Source organism: Coregonus clupeaformis, unplaced genomic scaffold (assembly GCF_020615455.1).
Source record: "Coregonus clupeaformis isolate EN_2021a unplaced genomic scaffold, ASM2061545v1 scaf0650, whole genome shotgun sequence".
Lineage (NCBI taxonomy): Eukaryota > Metazoa > Chordata > Actinopteri > Salmoniformes > Salmonidae > Coregonus > Coregonus clupeaformis.
The window spans coordinates 40001-57518 of record NW_025534105.1 but is presented as its reverse complement, the minus strand read 5'-3'; the positions used below and the strand labels follow the sequence as shown (position 1 = coordinate 57518).

At 45.2% G+C, this 17518-nt stretch overlaps 1 protein-coding gene across 1 annotated transcript in view; it reads left to right on the top strand.

Annotated features, from left to right (window-relative positions):
* LOC121586704 (potassium voltage-gated channel subfamily H member 8-like) overlaps positions 1-17518 on the top strand; it is a gene marked incomplete at its 3' end in the record, with an annotated part of 68490 nt that overhangs the window by 15894 nt on the left and 35078 nt on the right. Inside the window, exons 3-6 of the mRNA XM_045216249.1 lie at positions 1990-2121; positions 11124-11266; positions 12524-12758; positions 13834-13991. Coding sequence (XP_045072184.1) covers positions 1990-2121; positions 11124-11266; positions 12524-12758; positions 13834-13991 — 668 coding nt within the window. The remainder of the gene's footprint in view (positions 1-1989; positions 2122-11123; positions 11267-12523; positions 12759-13833; positions 13992-17518) is intronic.

The window sequence follows — 17518 nt, the reverse complement described above, 5'->3', positions numbered from 1 at the left end:
AGTACATTACATACTATTCATGCTACATACAGTACATTACATACTATTCATATTACATACAGTACATTATATACTATTCATACTACATACTGTACATTACATACTAGTCATGCTACATACAGTACATTACATACTATTCATACTACATACAGTACATTGCATACTATTCATACTACATACTGTACATTACATTACATACTATTCATACTACATACAGTACATTACATACTATTCATGCTACATACTGTACATTGCATACTATTCATACTACATACTGTACATTACATACTATTCATGCTACATACAGTACATTACATACTATTCATACTACATACAGTACATTGCATACTATTCATACTACATACTGTACATTACATACTATTCATGCTACATACAGTACATTACATACTATTCATACTACATACAGTACATTGCATACTATTCATGCTACACACAGTACATTGCATACTATTCATACTACATACAGTACATTACATACTATTCATACTACATACAGTACATTACATACTATTCATACTACATACAGTACATTACATACTATTCATGCTACATACAGTACATTACATACTATTCATGCTACATACTGTACATTACATACTATTCATACTACATACTGTACATTACATACTATTCATACTACATACTGTACATTACATACTATTCATACTACATACAGTACATTACATACTATTCATACTACATACAGTACATTACATACTATTCATACTACACACAGTACATTACATACTATTCTTGACAGAGAGCACATTCATACAGTCTCTAAAGCACACAGACTAACACATTTTATACACTTCACACACACACACACACATGCCCGCACTTACACACTAGACTACACACATATACAGTATTTCACCTCAATTTCTCAGATTTTACCATTATTTACCAAGATTGCATAATTCTTACAGAGATCCCCTGACTTAGATATTTGTTCTTTTAAACTTGTACTTGGGGCATAGTGTGCCTGGGGAATAGTGTGCAGGAACCCACACACACACACACACCTACAGAACTCCTGCTAGGTTTTCAGGGAATGTGTTTGACTGCTTCCATGCATCTGTATTATACTGTACATATCTGCGTGCTTCAGAGTATAATCTGTTGTCTGTATTACATAACTTGATGTGTAATGTGATTATAATATGTCTTGCTGTAATGTGATTATAATGTGTCTTGTTGTAATGTGATTATAATGTGACTTGTTGTAATGTGATTATAATGTGTCTTCATTTGTAATGTGATTATAATGTGTCTTGTTGTAATGTGATTATAATGTGTCTTCATTTGTAATGTGATTATAATGTGTCTTGTTGTAATGTGATTATAATGTGTCTTGTAATGTGATTATAATGTGTCTTTATTTGTAATGTGATTATAATGTGTCTTGTTGTAATGTGATTATAATGTGTATTGTTGTAATGTGATTATAATGTGTCTTCATTTGTAATGTGATTATAATGTGTCTTGTTGTAATGTGATTATAATGTGTCTTGATTTGTAATGTGATTATAATGCGTCTTGATTTGTAGTGTGATTATAACGTGTAATGTCTGTATTAGATATCTTGATTGGTAATGTGATTATAATGTGTGTTGTGCAGCATATGATACAACATTTTGAAGCTCTGAATCTGTACTTTAACCTCTTAACAGATAAAAAGTCTTAAAAAATAGCCAAAAACAGAACATCAACCAATCAGAAGTTTAACCTTATTTCAGATGATTGGTCACGTATACAGTAGCATGTCCGTACTGTAGTGTGGCTCTGGGGTAGTTTCCCTTAGGTACAGAGCTAGGATCAGCTTCCCCTGCCCCAAGCCTAACCTTAACCATTACTGAGGAAAATGCAAAACTGACCCAAGATCAGCGTCTAGGGGCAACTTCACCCTACTCCGCTGTACGCGTATCATGTGTATAACGTGTGTGTGTGTGTGTCTGTCTACTGCAGCATCGCTGTTCTGGTGCCTGCTGGAAATTGTCCCCATTAAGAATGAGAAGGGAGACGTGGTGCTCTTCCTGGCTTCATTTAAAGACATCACAGACACCAAGGCCAAGGCCATCCCAGAGGACAGGCGAGAAGGTCAGTGTGTGTGTGTGTGTGTGTGTGTGTGTGTGTGTGTGTGTGTGTGTGTGTGTGTGTGGGGGGGGGTGGGTGTGTGCGCACATGCATGCGTGGTGCTTGCGTGTGTGTGTGGACTCTTAGTGGTGTGTGTGTGTGTGTGTGTGTGTGTATCTGCAGTCAATAATGTTGTTGCTCATTCCTCATCTCGGTGTGTAATTGCTTCCATTACTGTACATTACAACAAAACGACAAACAAAAACATGGTTTATTTTTATTCAAAGAAAAAGGCTGTTGCTGCACATGCTTTTAGTGAAAGATAAAAGCAGGGAGTAATGACTGTGGATTTGACATGTTATTCTAAATTGCATCTGCATGGTAATTCTTCAACAATTAGCATTTTAAATGTTGTCAGCATAGGTACTGAGAAAACACAGCTCTGCAGAAGTGTGCGTTTTTTGTCAGTATTACAAAAGCAATGCAAAGTTCATCTCAGTCCAGGCAGGGGAAACCCATCTTAACACGCACACATTCGCACGCACACACGCAAGCGTAAACACATGCATACACGCACACACATGCACGCACACACACACACACACACACACACACCTTCCGGCAGATTGGACAGTGTGTGCCAAACAGGGGAACCCAATCTCTCTGTCGTCAACAACCCCTCCTTCCCTCTCTCTCTCCCTCCCTCGCTCCCTCGTTCCCACCTTCGCTCCCTTTGCATTTGTCTCCCTCTCCCCCCTCTCTCTCGTTCTCTTTCTCTTGATTTCACTTTGGCTCTCTTTCCTTTCCTCTCTTTGTCTCTAACTCTCTGTCCCTCCCTCCCTCCCTCCCCATCTCTCCCTACCTACCTCTCTGTCCCTCCCTCCCTCCCCATCTCTTCCTACCTACCTCTCTGTCCCTCCCTCCCTCCCCATCTCTCCCTACCTACCTCTCTGTCCCTCCCTCCCTCCCCATCTCTCCCTACCTTCATCTCTGTCCCTCCCTCCCTCCCTCCCTCCCCATCTCTCCGTATCTTCCTCTCTGTCCCTCCCTCCCTCCCCCATCTCTCCCTACCTACCTCTCTGTCCCTCCCTCCCTCCCTCCCTCCCCATCTCTCTGTACCTTCCTCTCTGTCCCTCCCTCCCTCCCCATCTCTCTGTACCTTCCTCTCTGTCCCTCCCTCCCTCCCCATCTCTCCCTACCTTCCTCTCTGTCCCTCCCTCCCTCTCCCTCCCCATCTCTCTGTACCTTCCTCTCTGTCCCTCCCTCCCTCCCCATCTCTCTGCCCCTACCTCTCTCCTCCCTCCCTCCCTCCCCATCTCTCCCTACCTACCTCTCTGTCCCTCCCTCCCTCCCCCATCTCTCCGTCACCTTCCTCTCTGTCCCTCCCTCCCCATCTCTCCGTACCTACCTCTCTTCCCTCCCTCCCTCCCCATCCCTCCCTCCCTCCCTCCCTCCCTCTCTTCCCTCCCTACTTCCCCCCTTTATCTCTCACTTCACTCTCTCTTTCCATCTCTACTCTTCATACATCTTCCTATCTCCCCCTCTCTCTTTCCATCTCTCCTTTCCGTACCTCCTCCTCTCTCCCCCTCTCTTTTTCCATCTCTCCTTTCCGTACCCTCCCCTCTCCCCCTCTCTCTTTCCATCTCTTCTTTCCGTACCTCCTCCTCTCTCCTCCTCTCTCTTTCCATCTCTCCTTTCCGTACCTCCTCCTCTCTCCCCCTCTCTCTTTCCATCTCTCCTTTCCGTACCTCCTCCTCTCTCCCCCTCTCTCTTACCATCTCTTCTTTCCGTACCTCCACCTCTCGCCCCCTCTGTCTGACCTCCCTGGTTCTAAAGTGAGGGGAAATGCATTAGATCTAAAAATGAGAGTGTCTGTGTCTCTGGCTCCCTGGCTGTCTGTTCACCTCGTCTGGGGTCCACACACACACACACACACACACACACACACACAAACACACACACACTCAAAAGCAGTTATCACCTTGGATATTACTGATATCTCCCTGGAGCACCACTGGCCTCTTCTTCTCCTGTGGGTTTTCTTTGGATGTGTGAGTGTATGTTAAGCCTGTGTGTGTGTGTGTGTGTGTGTGTGTGTGTGTGTGTGTGTGTGTGTGTGTGTGTGTGTGTGTGTGTGTGTGTGTGTGTGTGTGTGTGTGTGTGTGTGTGTGTGTGTGTGTGTGTGTGTGTGTAGAAGTCCAAACCCCAGTGCCTACTCTTATAACCCAGTCCTCTATCAGAGAAAAAACAGCCAGGTCACCCGTGATACAAGTCAGTATTCGACGTCCATCCATGTGTGAGGACGTCGGGAGATGACATGGAAACCGGCCACTAGAGGCAACAGTGAGCGCTGTTACCTTCAAGTAGGTTTCGGTTTTGCTAGCGTGTTGTGGATGGGGATTGTAGATGGGCGTAAGCATCTGCCTCTGTCCCCCTACAAAGGTTGCAAGTTCGAATCCAGTGATAGAAAGTTGTTTTTGAGATTTTTGTTTTAAGCCAATCCCAAACCTTAACCCTTACCTTAACCATTCTGAGTTAATGCCTAACTGTCACATCTACTTACGCTCCCCCTCTCCGGCGCTCGACGTGGCCAGTTTACTTACCATTACGCACACCTGCCACCATCGTTACGCGCACCTGTGCCTCATTATGAGACTCACCTGGACTCCACCACCTCACTGATTACCTCCCCTAAATCTGTCACCCCCTTTGGTTCATTCCCCAGGCAGTATTAGTTATGTTTTTCATGTCCAGACATTACTCTTGTTTTGTATTGTTCCATGTTTATTGTATTATTAAATTCCCCCCCTGTACTTGCTTCTCGACTCCCAGTGTCTGTGTTACAGAATACTGCCTCACAAATGGAAGCAAAAGGTATTTTCTGGTGACATCGGGTCCAAATGCCACAGCCAAGCAACCGGCCATGCCTTGGCAGCAGATGCAACCGCCAACCATGCTTCAACTGGCTCGACAGGTTCCCATGCCTTAGCTGGCTCGACAGGTTCCCATGCCTCAGCTTGCTCGACAGGTTCCCAAGCCTCAGCTGGCTTGACAGGTTCCCATGTCTTAGCTGGCTCGACAGGTTCCCATGCCTCCGCTGGCTTGACAGGTTCCCATGCCTCAGCTGGCTCGACAGGTTCCCGCGCCTCAGCTGGCTCGACATGTTCCCACGCCTCAGCTGGCTCGACAGGTTCCCATGCCTCAGCTGGCTCGACATGTTCCCATGCCTCAGCTGGCTCAACAGGTTCCCATGCCTCAGCTGGCTCGACAGGTTCCCGCGTCTCAGCTGGCTCAACAGGTTCCCATGCCTCAGCTGGCTCGACAGGTTCCCGCGTCTCAGCAGGCTCGACAGGTTCCCGTGCCTCAGCAAGCTCGACAGGTTCCCGCGCCTCAGCAGAAGCGACTGGCCTGCTCCACCATTCCTCTGGTCGGCGTTGTCCTGCGGCTGGAGTCACGCGTCGGGAACCACCTTGTCATTACAGACCAATAGTTTGAGCTGAGACTCCCACTTAGTCATTACATACCAATAGTTTGAGCTGAGACTCCCACTTTGTCATTACAGACCAATAGTTTGAGCTGAGACTCCCACTTAGTCATTACATACCAATAGTTTGAGCTGAGACTCCCACTTTGTCATTACAGACCAATAGTTTGAGCTGAGACTCCCACTTTGTCATTACTGACCAATAGTTTGAGCTGAGACTCCCACTTTGCCATTACAGACCAATAGTTTGAGCTGAGACTCCCACTTTGTCATTACATACCAATAGTTTGAGCTGAGACTCCCACCTTGTCATTACAGACCAATAGTTTGAGCTGAGACTCCCACCTTGTCATTACAGACCAATAGTTTGAGCTGAGACTCCCACTTTGTCATTACTGACCAATAGTTTGAGCTGAGACTCCCACTTTGTCATTACTGACCAATAGTTTGAGCTGAGACTCCCACTTTGTCATTACAGACCAATAGTTTGAGCTGAGACTCGCACTTTGTCATTACAGACCAATAGTTTGAGCTGAGACTCCCACTTTGTCATTACATACCAATAGTTTGAGCTGAGACACCCACTTTGTCATTACTGACCAATAGTTTGAGCTGAGACTCCCACTTTGTCATTACTGACCAATAGTTTGAGCTGAGACTCCCACTTTGTCATTACAGACCAATAGTTTGAGCTGACACTCCCACCTTGTCATTACAGACAAATAGTTTGAGCTGAGACTCCCACTTTGTCATTACTGACCAATAGTTTGAGCTGAGACTCCCACTTTGTCATTACAGACCAATAGTTTGAGCTGAGACTCCCACCTTGTCATTACAGACCAATAGTTTGAGCTGAGACTCCCACCTTGTCATTACAGACCAATAGTTTGAGCTGAGACTCCCACCTTGTCATTACAGACCAATAGTTTGAGCTGAGACTCCCACTTTGTCATTACTGACCAATAGTTTGAGCTGAGACTCCCACTTTGTCATTACTGACCAATAGTTTGAGCTGAGACTCCCACCTTGTCATTACAGACCAATAGTTTGAGCTGAAAATTCGAAATCAACGGGACCATACATACTTTTTATTTCATTTCAAGAAAATTGCTGTGTGTTTGTAAATTACCTCTGCTATTACATTACACAATTTGCACACCGCCCCAACAAATCCACGGACGACACAATCGCCATCGCACTGCACACTGCCCTATCCCACCTGGACATGAGGAATACCTATGTAAGAATGCTGTTCATCGACTACAGCTCAGCCTTCAACACCATAATTCCCTCCAAGCTCAACACTAAGCTCGGGGCGCTGGGTCTGAAACCCGCCCTGTGCAACTGGGTCCTAGACTTCCTGATGGGCCGACCCCATGTGGTGAAGATAGGGAACAACACCTCCGCCACGCTGATCCTCAACACGGGGGACAGGGGTGTGTGCTCAACCCCCTCCTGTACTCCTCGTTCACGCACATCTCCAACTCAATCATCAAGTTTGCTGACGACACAACAGTGGTAGGCTTGACAGCAGGAGACATCTACAGCACCCGGTGTCACAGCAAGGCCAAGAAGAACATTAAGGTCCTCAGCCTGTTCACCCTGCTACCATTTAGAAGGCGGAGACAATACAGGTGCATCAAAGCTGGGACCGAGACTGATAAACAGCTTCTATCACCAGGCCATCAGAATGTTAAACAGCCATCACTAGCTAACCTCTGCCCAATACCCTGCGCTGAACCTTAGAGACTGTCACTAGCTGGCTAGCACCCGGTACTCTACCCTGAACCTTAGAGACTGCTGCCCTATTTACAAAGAGTCATTGAACACTGGTCACCTTTATAATGTTTACATACTGTTTTTCCCACTTCATATGTACAGTGCATTTGAAAAGTATTCAGACCCCTTCCCGTTTCCCACATTTTGTTACGTTACGGCCTTATTCTAAAATGGATTAAATTAATGAATACCTTATTTACATAAGTATTCAGACCCTTTGCTATGAGACATGAAATTGAGCTCAGGTGCATCCTGTTTCCATTGATCATCCTTGAGATGTTTCTATAACTTCATTGGAGTCCACCTGTGGTAAATTCAATTGATTGGACATGATTTGGAAAGGCACACTATACAAGGTCCCACAGTTGACAGTGCATGTCAGAACAAAAACCAAGCCATGATGTCGAAGGAATTGTTTGTAGAGCTCCGAGACAGGATTGTTTCGAGGCACAGATCTGGGGAAGGGTACCAAAACATTTCTACAGCATTGAAGGTCCCCAAGAACACAGTGGCCTCCATAATTCTTAAATGGAAGAAGTTTGGAACCACCAAGACTCTTCCTAAAGTCAATTGGGGGAGAAGGGCCTTGGTCAGAGAGGTGACCATGAACCCGATGGTCACTCTGCCAGAGCTCCAGAGTTCCTCTGTGGAGATGGGAGAACCTTCCAGAAGGACAATCATCTCTGCAGCACTCCACCAATCAGGCCTTTATGGTAGAGTGGCCAGACGAAAGCCACTCCTCAGTTAAAGGCACATGACAGCCCGCTTGGAGTTTGCCAAAAGGCACCTAAAAGATTCTCAGACAATGAGAAACAAGATTCTCTGGTCTGATGAAACCAAGATTGAACTCTTTGGCCTGAATGCCAAGCGTCACGTATGGAGGAAACCTGGCACCATCCCTACGGTGAAGCATGTTGGTGTCAGCATCATGCTGTGGGGATGTTTTTCAGTGGCAGGGACTGGGAGACTAGTCAGGATCGAGGGAAAGATGAGTGGCGCAAAGTATAATATAATATAATATGCCATTTAGCTTTTATCCAAAGCCACTTACAGTCATGTGTGCATACATTTTTGATGAAAACCTGCTCCAGAGCACTCAGGACCTCAGACTGGGGCGAAGGTTCACCTTCCAACACGACAAATACCCTAAGCACACAGCCAAGACAGCGCAGGAGTGGCTTCGGGACAAGTCTCTGAATGTCCTTGAGTGGCCCAATCAGAGCCCGGACTTGAACCCGATCGAACATCTCTGGAGAAATATTTGTGCAGCAACGCTCCCCATCCAACCTGAAAGAGCTTGAGAGGATCTGCAGAGAAGAATGGGAGAAACTCCTCAAATACAGGTGTGCCAAGCTTGTAGCATCATACCCAAGAAGACTCGAGGCTGTAATCGCTGCCAAAGGTGCTTCAACAAAGTACTGAGTAAAGGGTCTGAATACTTATGTAAATGTGATATATTTCAGTTTTTATTTTTTTATACATTTGCTAAAATAAAAAAATAAAAACAGTTTTGCTTTGTCATTATGGGATATTGTGTTTAGATTGATGAGGAAAACAATTTTTTTAATCCATTTTTGAATAAGGCTGTAACGTAACAAAATGTGGAAAAAGTCAAGGGGTCTGAATATTTTCCGAATGCACTGTATGTATACGCTGTATTCTAGTCAAGGCTCATCCTATATAACTACTGCTGTACACACCTTTTCTATTCATATACTGTCCATACTGTCTCTACAGACCATTCACATACAGTGAGGGAAAAAATTATTTGATCCCCTGCTGATTTTGTACGTTTGCCCACTGACAAAGAAATGATCAGTCTATAATTTTTATGGTATGTTTATTTGAACAGTGAGAGACAGAATAACAACACAAAAATCCAGAAAACGCATGTCAAAAATGTTATAAATTGATTTGCATTTTAATGAGGGAAATAAGTATTTGACCCCCTCTCAATCAAAAAGATTTCTGGCTCCCAGGTGTCTTTTATACAGGTAACGAGCTGAGATTAGGAGCACACTCTTAAAGGGAGTGCTCCTAATCTCAGCTTGTTACCTGTATAAAAGACACCTGTCCACAGAAGCAATCAATCAATCAGATTCCAAATTCTCCACCATGGCCAAGACCAAAGAGCTCTCCAAGGATGTCAGGGACAAGATTGTAGACCTACACAAGGCTGGAATGGGCTACAAGACCATCGCCAAGCAGCTTGGTGAGAAGGTGACAACAGTTGGTGCGATTATTTGCAAATGGAAGAAACACAAAATAACTGTCAATCTCCCCCGGCCTGGGGCTCCATGCAAGATCTCACCTCGTGGAGTTGCAATGATCATGAGAACGGTGAGGAATCAGCCCAGAACTACACGGGAGGATCTTGTCAATGATCTCAAGGCAGCTGAGACCATAGTCACCAAGAAAACAATTGGTAACACAGTACGCCGTGAAGGACTGAAATCATGCAGCGCCCGCAAGGTCCCCCTGCTCAAGAAAGCACATATACAGGCCCGTCTGAAGTTTGCTAATTAACATCTGAATGATTCAGAGGAGAACTGGGTGAAAGTGTTGTGGTCAGATGAGACCAAAATGGAGCTCTTTGGCATCAACTCAACTCGCCGTGTTTGGAGGAGGAGGAATGCTGCCTATGACCCCAAGAACATCATCCCCACCGTCAAACATGGAGGTGGAAACATTATGCTTTGGGGGTGTTTTTCTGCTAAGGGGACAGGACAACTTCACCGCATCAAAGGGACGATGGACGGGGCCATGTACCGTCAAATCTTGGGTGAGAACCTCCTTCCCTCAGCCAGGGCATTGAAAATGGGTCGTGGATGGGTATTCCAGCATGACAATGACCCAAAACACACGGCCAAGGCAACAAAGGAGTGGCTCAAGAAAAAGCACATTAAGGTCCTGGAGTGGCCTAGCCAGTCTCCAGACCTTAATCCCATAGAAAATCTGTGGAGGGAGCTGAAGGTTTGAGTTGCCAAACGTCAGCCTCGAAACCTTAATGACTTGGAGAAGATCTGCAAAGAGGAGTGGGACAAAATCCCTCCTGAGATGTGTGCAAACCTGGTGGCCCTCTACAAGAAACGTCTGACCTCTGTGATTGCCAACAAGGGTTTTTCCACCAAGTACTAAGTCATGTTTTGCAGAGGGGTCAAATACTTATTTCCCTCATTAAAATGCAAATCAATTTATAACATTTTTTACATGCGTTTTTCTGGATTTTTGTTGTTGTTATTCTGTCTCTCACTGTTCAAATAAACCTACCATTAAAATTATAGACTGATCATTTCTTTGTCAGTGGGCAAACGTACAAAATCAGCAGGGAATCAAATACTTTTTTCCCTCACTGTACATATATATGTATTTATACTCAGGACTCTGACATTTCTCGTTCTGATATGACTTAATTTCTTATTCTCTTTAGTTTTAACTTTTGGATTATGTGTGTATTGTTTGTATTGCTAGATATTGCTGCATGTTGTAGCTAGAAACATAAGCATTTCACTGCACTTACTATAACATCTGCAAAACTGTGTACAAACTGTGTACAAACTTTGATTTGATTTTCTACATATTCATTCTCACTGTAACCAGCGTTGGATATTAAACATTTCATCCAAACATAATGATTTCCCCCTATTTCTTTCCTCATTTTTTATATGAGATTTCCCATGGGGCCATGTGGTTTGATTGTACAATAATACTGTTTGTGTGTGTGTGCGTGCGTGTGTGTGTGCGTATGTGTTTGTGTGTGTAGAGCGCCGACGAGGGCGGGTGAAGACTGGCTCTTCATTCAGCTCTACTCGTCTGCGGCGCAGCACTGTACTCTACCACATCTCTGGTCACCTCCACAGCAAAGACAACAACAAGAAGAAGAAGACAAAGATCAAACTCAACAAGGTAACACACACCTTAACAACAAAACTACTCACCCTAACAACCAGCACTACACACTATAACAACCAACACTACACACCTTAACAACTAACACTACTCACCCTAACAACCAACACTACACACTATAACAACCAACACTACACACCTTAACAACCAACACTACACACCTTAACAACTAACACTACTCACCCTAACAACCAGCACTACACACTATAACAACCAACACTACACACCTTAACAACTAACACTACTCACCCTAACAACCAACACTACACACTATAACAACCAACACTACACACCATAACAACCAACACTAAACACCCTAACAACCAACACTACACACCCTAACAACCAACACTAAACACCCTAACAACCAACACAACACACCCTAACAACCAACACTACACACCCTAACAACCAACATTACACACCCTAACAACCAACACTAAACACCCTAACAACAAACACTACACACCCTAACAACCAACACTAAACACCCTAACAACAAACACTACACACCCTAACAACCAACATTACACACCCTAACAACCAACCCTAAACACCCTAACAACCAACACAACACACCCTAACAACCAACACTACACACCCTAACAACCAACACTAAACACCCTAACAACAAACACTACACACCCTAACAACAAACAAATAACAGATATGAGAGCACCTGCCACTACTTTACTCAATTCCTAGCAACAATGTTTTAGGGGATGATCCTTTTTTCCAACCAGTGAGTTTTAGTGTGGCCTGTGTGGTCCAGCGGTTATAGCTGCTGACCCCGGTACACATGTATGCCAGAGTCGACATGGGTTTGAAACCGGTCCACTCCAGTCTTTCAACAGTGTACTATCTCTTCAATAAAGCTAAAAAAAATAAGTGGGGGACTGCCCCACTACTGAAATAAATATATGTTTTAAAAGAGTACATTTTGGATACCCTTGTAATCTGTTTTCTTGATTCCAACTCCTCCAACCCTCCAACCCCCTTCACACACAGAAACATATCAGTGTTCTTTGACTTACTTTACTTCAACAAAATTATTATTGAACCCTCATCCCCCCATCCCCTGTCCTTTCATCCAATCAGAATGTGTTCCCTCCTCCTTTAATCCAATCAGAATGTGTTCCCTTTTTCCTTTCATCCAATCAGAATGTGTTACCCTCTCCTTTCATCCAATCAAAATGTGTTCCACTCTCCTTTCACCCAATCAGAATGTGTTCCCCTCTCCTTTCATCCAACCAGAATGTGTTCGGGGACCCCCCTGCTCTGCCGGAGTACAAGGTTGCGGACGCCAAGAAGTCCAAGTTCATCCTGCTTCACTTCAGCACCTTCAAGGCAGGCTGGGATTGGCTGATTCTGCTGGCTACCTTCTACGTTGCCGTGACAGTGCCCTACAACGTCTGCTTCATCGGAGACGATGACCTCACCAGAAGCACTACAGTCAGCGACATTGCCGTGGAGATACTCTTTATTATAGGTATAGGGGAGGGTCATATGTGTGTATGGGAGGGGGTTGGGGTTGGGTGGAGTGGGGTCAGAGTTAGATTTATGGTTTGGGTTTGGGGTTAGGGTTAGGCTTTGGTTAGGGTTTTTGCCTGACGACTCATCCTGAATTGAATTCTGCTGCTCTATTGATCGCTCCATACATCAGTCTGAACATAACATCCTAGAAGTTGTTTGTGCTGACGTCAAAATTGCGTGATTCAAGATTTGTGTAGGCCGGCTCTGGTCCAACCGATTGGTTTCTGCGACCAATCAGAATAATTTGAATGTATTCGCATACAAGAAGTCGTCGGGGTGAAGATCAAATCAAGACTCATCGTGGAGAAGAAACGTTAGTGGGCGTGGCATTTGGCCAGAACGATGTGGATAGGTAGCCAGGCAAGTTAGGGTTAGGGAGTGTTAGAGTTAGGGACAGTGTTAGGGTTAGAGTTAGGGACAGTGTTAGGGTTAGAGTTAGGGACAGTGTTAGGGTTAGAGTTAGGGACAGTGTTAGGGTTAGAGTTAGGGACAGTGTTAGGGTTAGAGTTAGGGACAGTGTTAGGTTAGAGTTAGGGACAGTGTTAGGGTTAGAGTTAGGGACAGTGTTGGGTTAGGAGTTAGGGACAGTGTTGGGTTAGAGTTAGACGGTTAGAGTTAGGGACAGTGTTAGGGTTAGAGTTAGGGACAGTGTTAGGGTTAGAGTTAGGGACAGTGTTAGGGTTAGAGTTAGGGACAGTGTTAGGGTTAGAGTTAGGGACAGTGTTAGGGTTAGAGTTAGGGACAGTGTTAGGGTAAGAGTTAGGGACGGGGTGTATAGTTTGTGGTCCAGCAGCTCAGTAACCTATGACACTTGTAGTGGGTGTACTTACCACCCTCTCTCCCTCTCTCTTCCTGTCTCTCTCTCTCTCTCTCTCTCTCTCTCTCTCTCTCTCTCTCTCTCTCTCTCTCTCTCTCTCTCTCTCTCTCTCTCTCTCTCTCTCTCTCTCTCTCTCTCTCTCTCTCTCTCTCTCTCTCTCTCTTCCTCTCGCTCCCTCTCGCTCCCTCTCTCTCTCTCCCTTTCTCCTTCCCAGACATTGTGTTCAGCTTCCGTACCACGTATGTGAGTAAGTCTGGTCAGGTGATCTTCAACGCGCGGTTGATCTGCATCCACTACATGACCACGTGGTTCATCATCGACCTGGTTGCCGCACTGCCCTTTGACCTCCTCTACGCCTTTAAAGTCAGCGTGGTGAGTCGATTGGTTACCCCATAGCGGTCCGCTAGCCAATGAAATCACTGTGATGCTGTGTTGTGTTTTTTGTCATTAACTTAAAAAGCAAATGAAATGCTTTAGAGAGCATGCGTGATATTTTGTGCCTAATCACTGAAGAAGACATATTGCAACCCTTGAAATAGCAAGGACTAGATTTTTTAAATACAGTATATAGACATTGAATCTGCCAAGCACATTCCATCACACATTTGTTATGTCATAGTGGTGTTACTGTACTGTAAATTAGATTCATGATTGATTGGTTTTCCAATAAGTCCAATACCTAAAGAAATCAACACGATATTCATTTTATTTATAAATAACTTTTCAAACATTTAGCTCAAAGTGCCAAAACATAGTACTCTATAATATAATATAATATTTAGCAGACGCTTTTATCCAAAGCGACTTACAGTCATGTGTGCATACATTTTTACATATGGGTGGTCACGGGGATCGAACCCACTACCCACTACCCTGGCGTTACAAGCGCCATGCTCTACCAATTGAGCTACAGAGGACCACAAACACTTAATCACAAGATTGTGTTTGTAATGTAACATCATATAATTAAGCAATAAGGCACGAAGGGGTGTGGTATATGGCCAATATACCATGGCTAAGGGCTGATCTAAAGCACGATGCAACGCGGAGTCCCTGGATACAGCCGTTAGCCGTGGTATATTGGCCATATACCATAAACCCCTGAGGTGCCTTATTGATATTATAAACTGGTTACCAACGTAATTAGAACAGTAAAAATAAATGTTTTGTCATACCCGTGGTATACTGTCTGATATACCAAGACTGTCAGCCAATCAGTGTTCAGGGCTCGAACCACCCAGTTTATAATTACTGTTTTATAACTGTCTCTTGATTGATTGTTTATTCAATACATCCAATATCTAATACAGTGGTATTCTATTTACAGTACCGGGGCTGAGACACAAATGGCATTTGAAAATAATGGATAGCATTGATTACTTTACACACAGAGGAACTGGCAGTTTTCCTGCATGTGTTTCTGTGTATTGATTTCATATACAGCACAAGGAACACAGTTCTATCACATTGTGCCATAAGAGCCTTTACTGTTCTAGTATAATAATATCTTTGGTTCCATTGAGAATAGTGGAATAGCAGAACAATAGAAATTAGAGCAGTTTCAGCGGTTGAATGATATTACCCAAGGGAAACGCTGCTCTCTATGGCTGGGGAGCTTTGATTGGTTGTGTGGTTTAGTTTCATGATAGGGATCAGGAAGTATCACCCTCTGGTCTGTAATTGAGAGAAAGACTGTCAGAAAGGTCCCTCCTCTGCCTCTCTGTTTGCTTTGGGTCGACTAAATCAAATTGGTCCAATATACTGGGGACAAACACACCGCAAGCACGCACGCATGAACGCACGCAGACACACACACACAGGGAGGATAGAGACGTAAGCCGTGTGTGTTTCCTTTTACCATGATAGAACAACAGGAAATCAACCCTGGAATCCCACTGGGACTAATTGAGACTGGGTCAGGATGAAGAGAGAGAGAGAGAGAAAAAGAGAGAACACCAGAGAAAAAGATACTGAGAGAGGGGGTGAGAAGATACAGAGTTGCATTATCCCTCATAGCACATCGATGATGACCAAATAGCATTCCTTTGTGTATAGTATTTATATGTTGTGTCTATATGACTAAATAACCAAATCGACCTGCCATTTTAGCTTCTGTTTGTTTTTGTTGCCTGCCACATATGCCAAACTTGCCAAATGCTATCATGAAAGAGGACCACAATGGAAATAAGTATTTTGTGTTTATCCTTGATGATTCTTAATCAAGTACATAATTATGTATCTGTACCTTGTTTTAAATGTGTCACGATCGCCTATGAAGTACGACCAAAGCGCAGCGTTGGGAGTGAACATGATGATTTTAATGTTGAAACACACGACAAAACAAAACACGATCCGTGACGTCCTCAGTTACACCGACTGAACATAGAACAAAAACCCACAACCACAAGGTGAACACAGACAGTTTAAATATGGCTCCCAATCAGAGATAACGAGCCGACAGCTGACACTCGTTACCTCCGATTGGGAGTCACTGACCAAACATAGCACGAGAACACCTAGACACTAAACACAGTACAAAACACACGGAAATCTACACACCCTGACTCAACATAAAAAGTCCCAGAGCCAGAGTGTGACAGTACCCCCCCCTAAAGGCGCGGACTGCGACCGCGCCTAAATACAAGCAAACAGGGGAGGGCTGGGTGGGCATTCCTCCTCGGCGGCGGCTCCGGCTCCGGGCTTGCTCCCCACTTCCTCTCCAACCCCCCAAAGTACCCCTGGTCCTGTCTAGCCCCGCTGGCCGGAACCGGACTGACGACACGCGCCCCTGGCTTGGTGCGTGGAACAGGAACGGACCGGACCGGGCTGACGATACACACCCCTGGCTTGGTGCGTGGAGCAGGAACGGACCGGAATGGGCTGGCAACGCGCACCACAGACTTGGTGCGGAGAGCAGGAACGAGCCGGACAGGGCTGACGAAACGCACCCTTGGCTTGGTGCGTGGAGCAGGAACAGGCCGGACAGGGCTGACAAGACGCACCACAGACTTGGGCCGGGGAGCAGGAACAGGCCGAACCGGGCTGGCGACGCGCATCATTGGCTTGGTGCGGGGAGCAGGCACGGGCCGGACAGGGCTGACGAAACGCACCACAGACTTGGTGCGGGGAGCAGGAACAGACAGGACCGCACTGGGGACACACACCCCTGGCCCTCCACGGGGATCAGGAACGGGCCGGACCGGACTGGTAACACACCCCAGTACCTTTCGCCCTGCCTCCACACCTTCCTTCCCCTTCGTGACCAGTGGCCCCCTTAACCTGGCGGCCTCCTCTGCCAACCTTCTGCACTCCTCAATCCCGTACTCCTGCTGCCCCGACGTCGTGAGCCCCCCCCTAAAAAATTTCTGGGGGTCTCTCCTCCCCGTGGACCAGGCATCTAACGTCCTTGCCCAACTTTCGCTCCTCTGTCTCCAATACTCCTCATCCAAATCCTGGACACGCTGCTTGGTCTCGTTGTGGTGGGTTTTTCTGTCACGATCGCCTATGAAGTACGACCAAAGCGCAGCGTTGGGAGTGAACATGATGATTTTAATGTTGAAACACACAACAAAACACGATCCGTGACGTCCTCAGTTACACCGACTGAACATAGAACAAAAACCCACAACCACAAGGTGAACACAGACAGTTTAAATATGGCTCCCAATCAGAGATAACGAGCCGACAGCTGACACTCGTTACCTCCGATTGGGAGTCACTGACCAAACATAGAACGAGAACACCTAGACACTAAACACAGTACAAAACACACGGAAATCTACACACCCTGACTCAACATAAAAAGTCCCAGAGCCAGAGTGTGACAAAATGATAAAATCAACTAAACTAAACAATGAGAGAGAAGAAGTGAACACGACAAAAGAGTGAGAGGGAGAAGA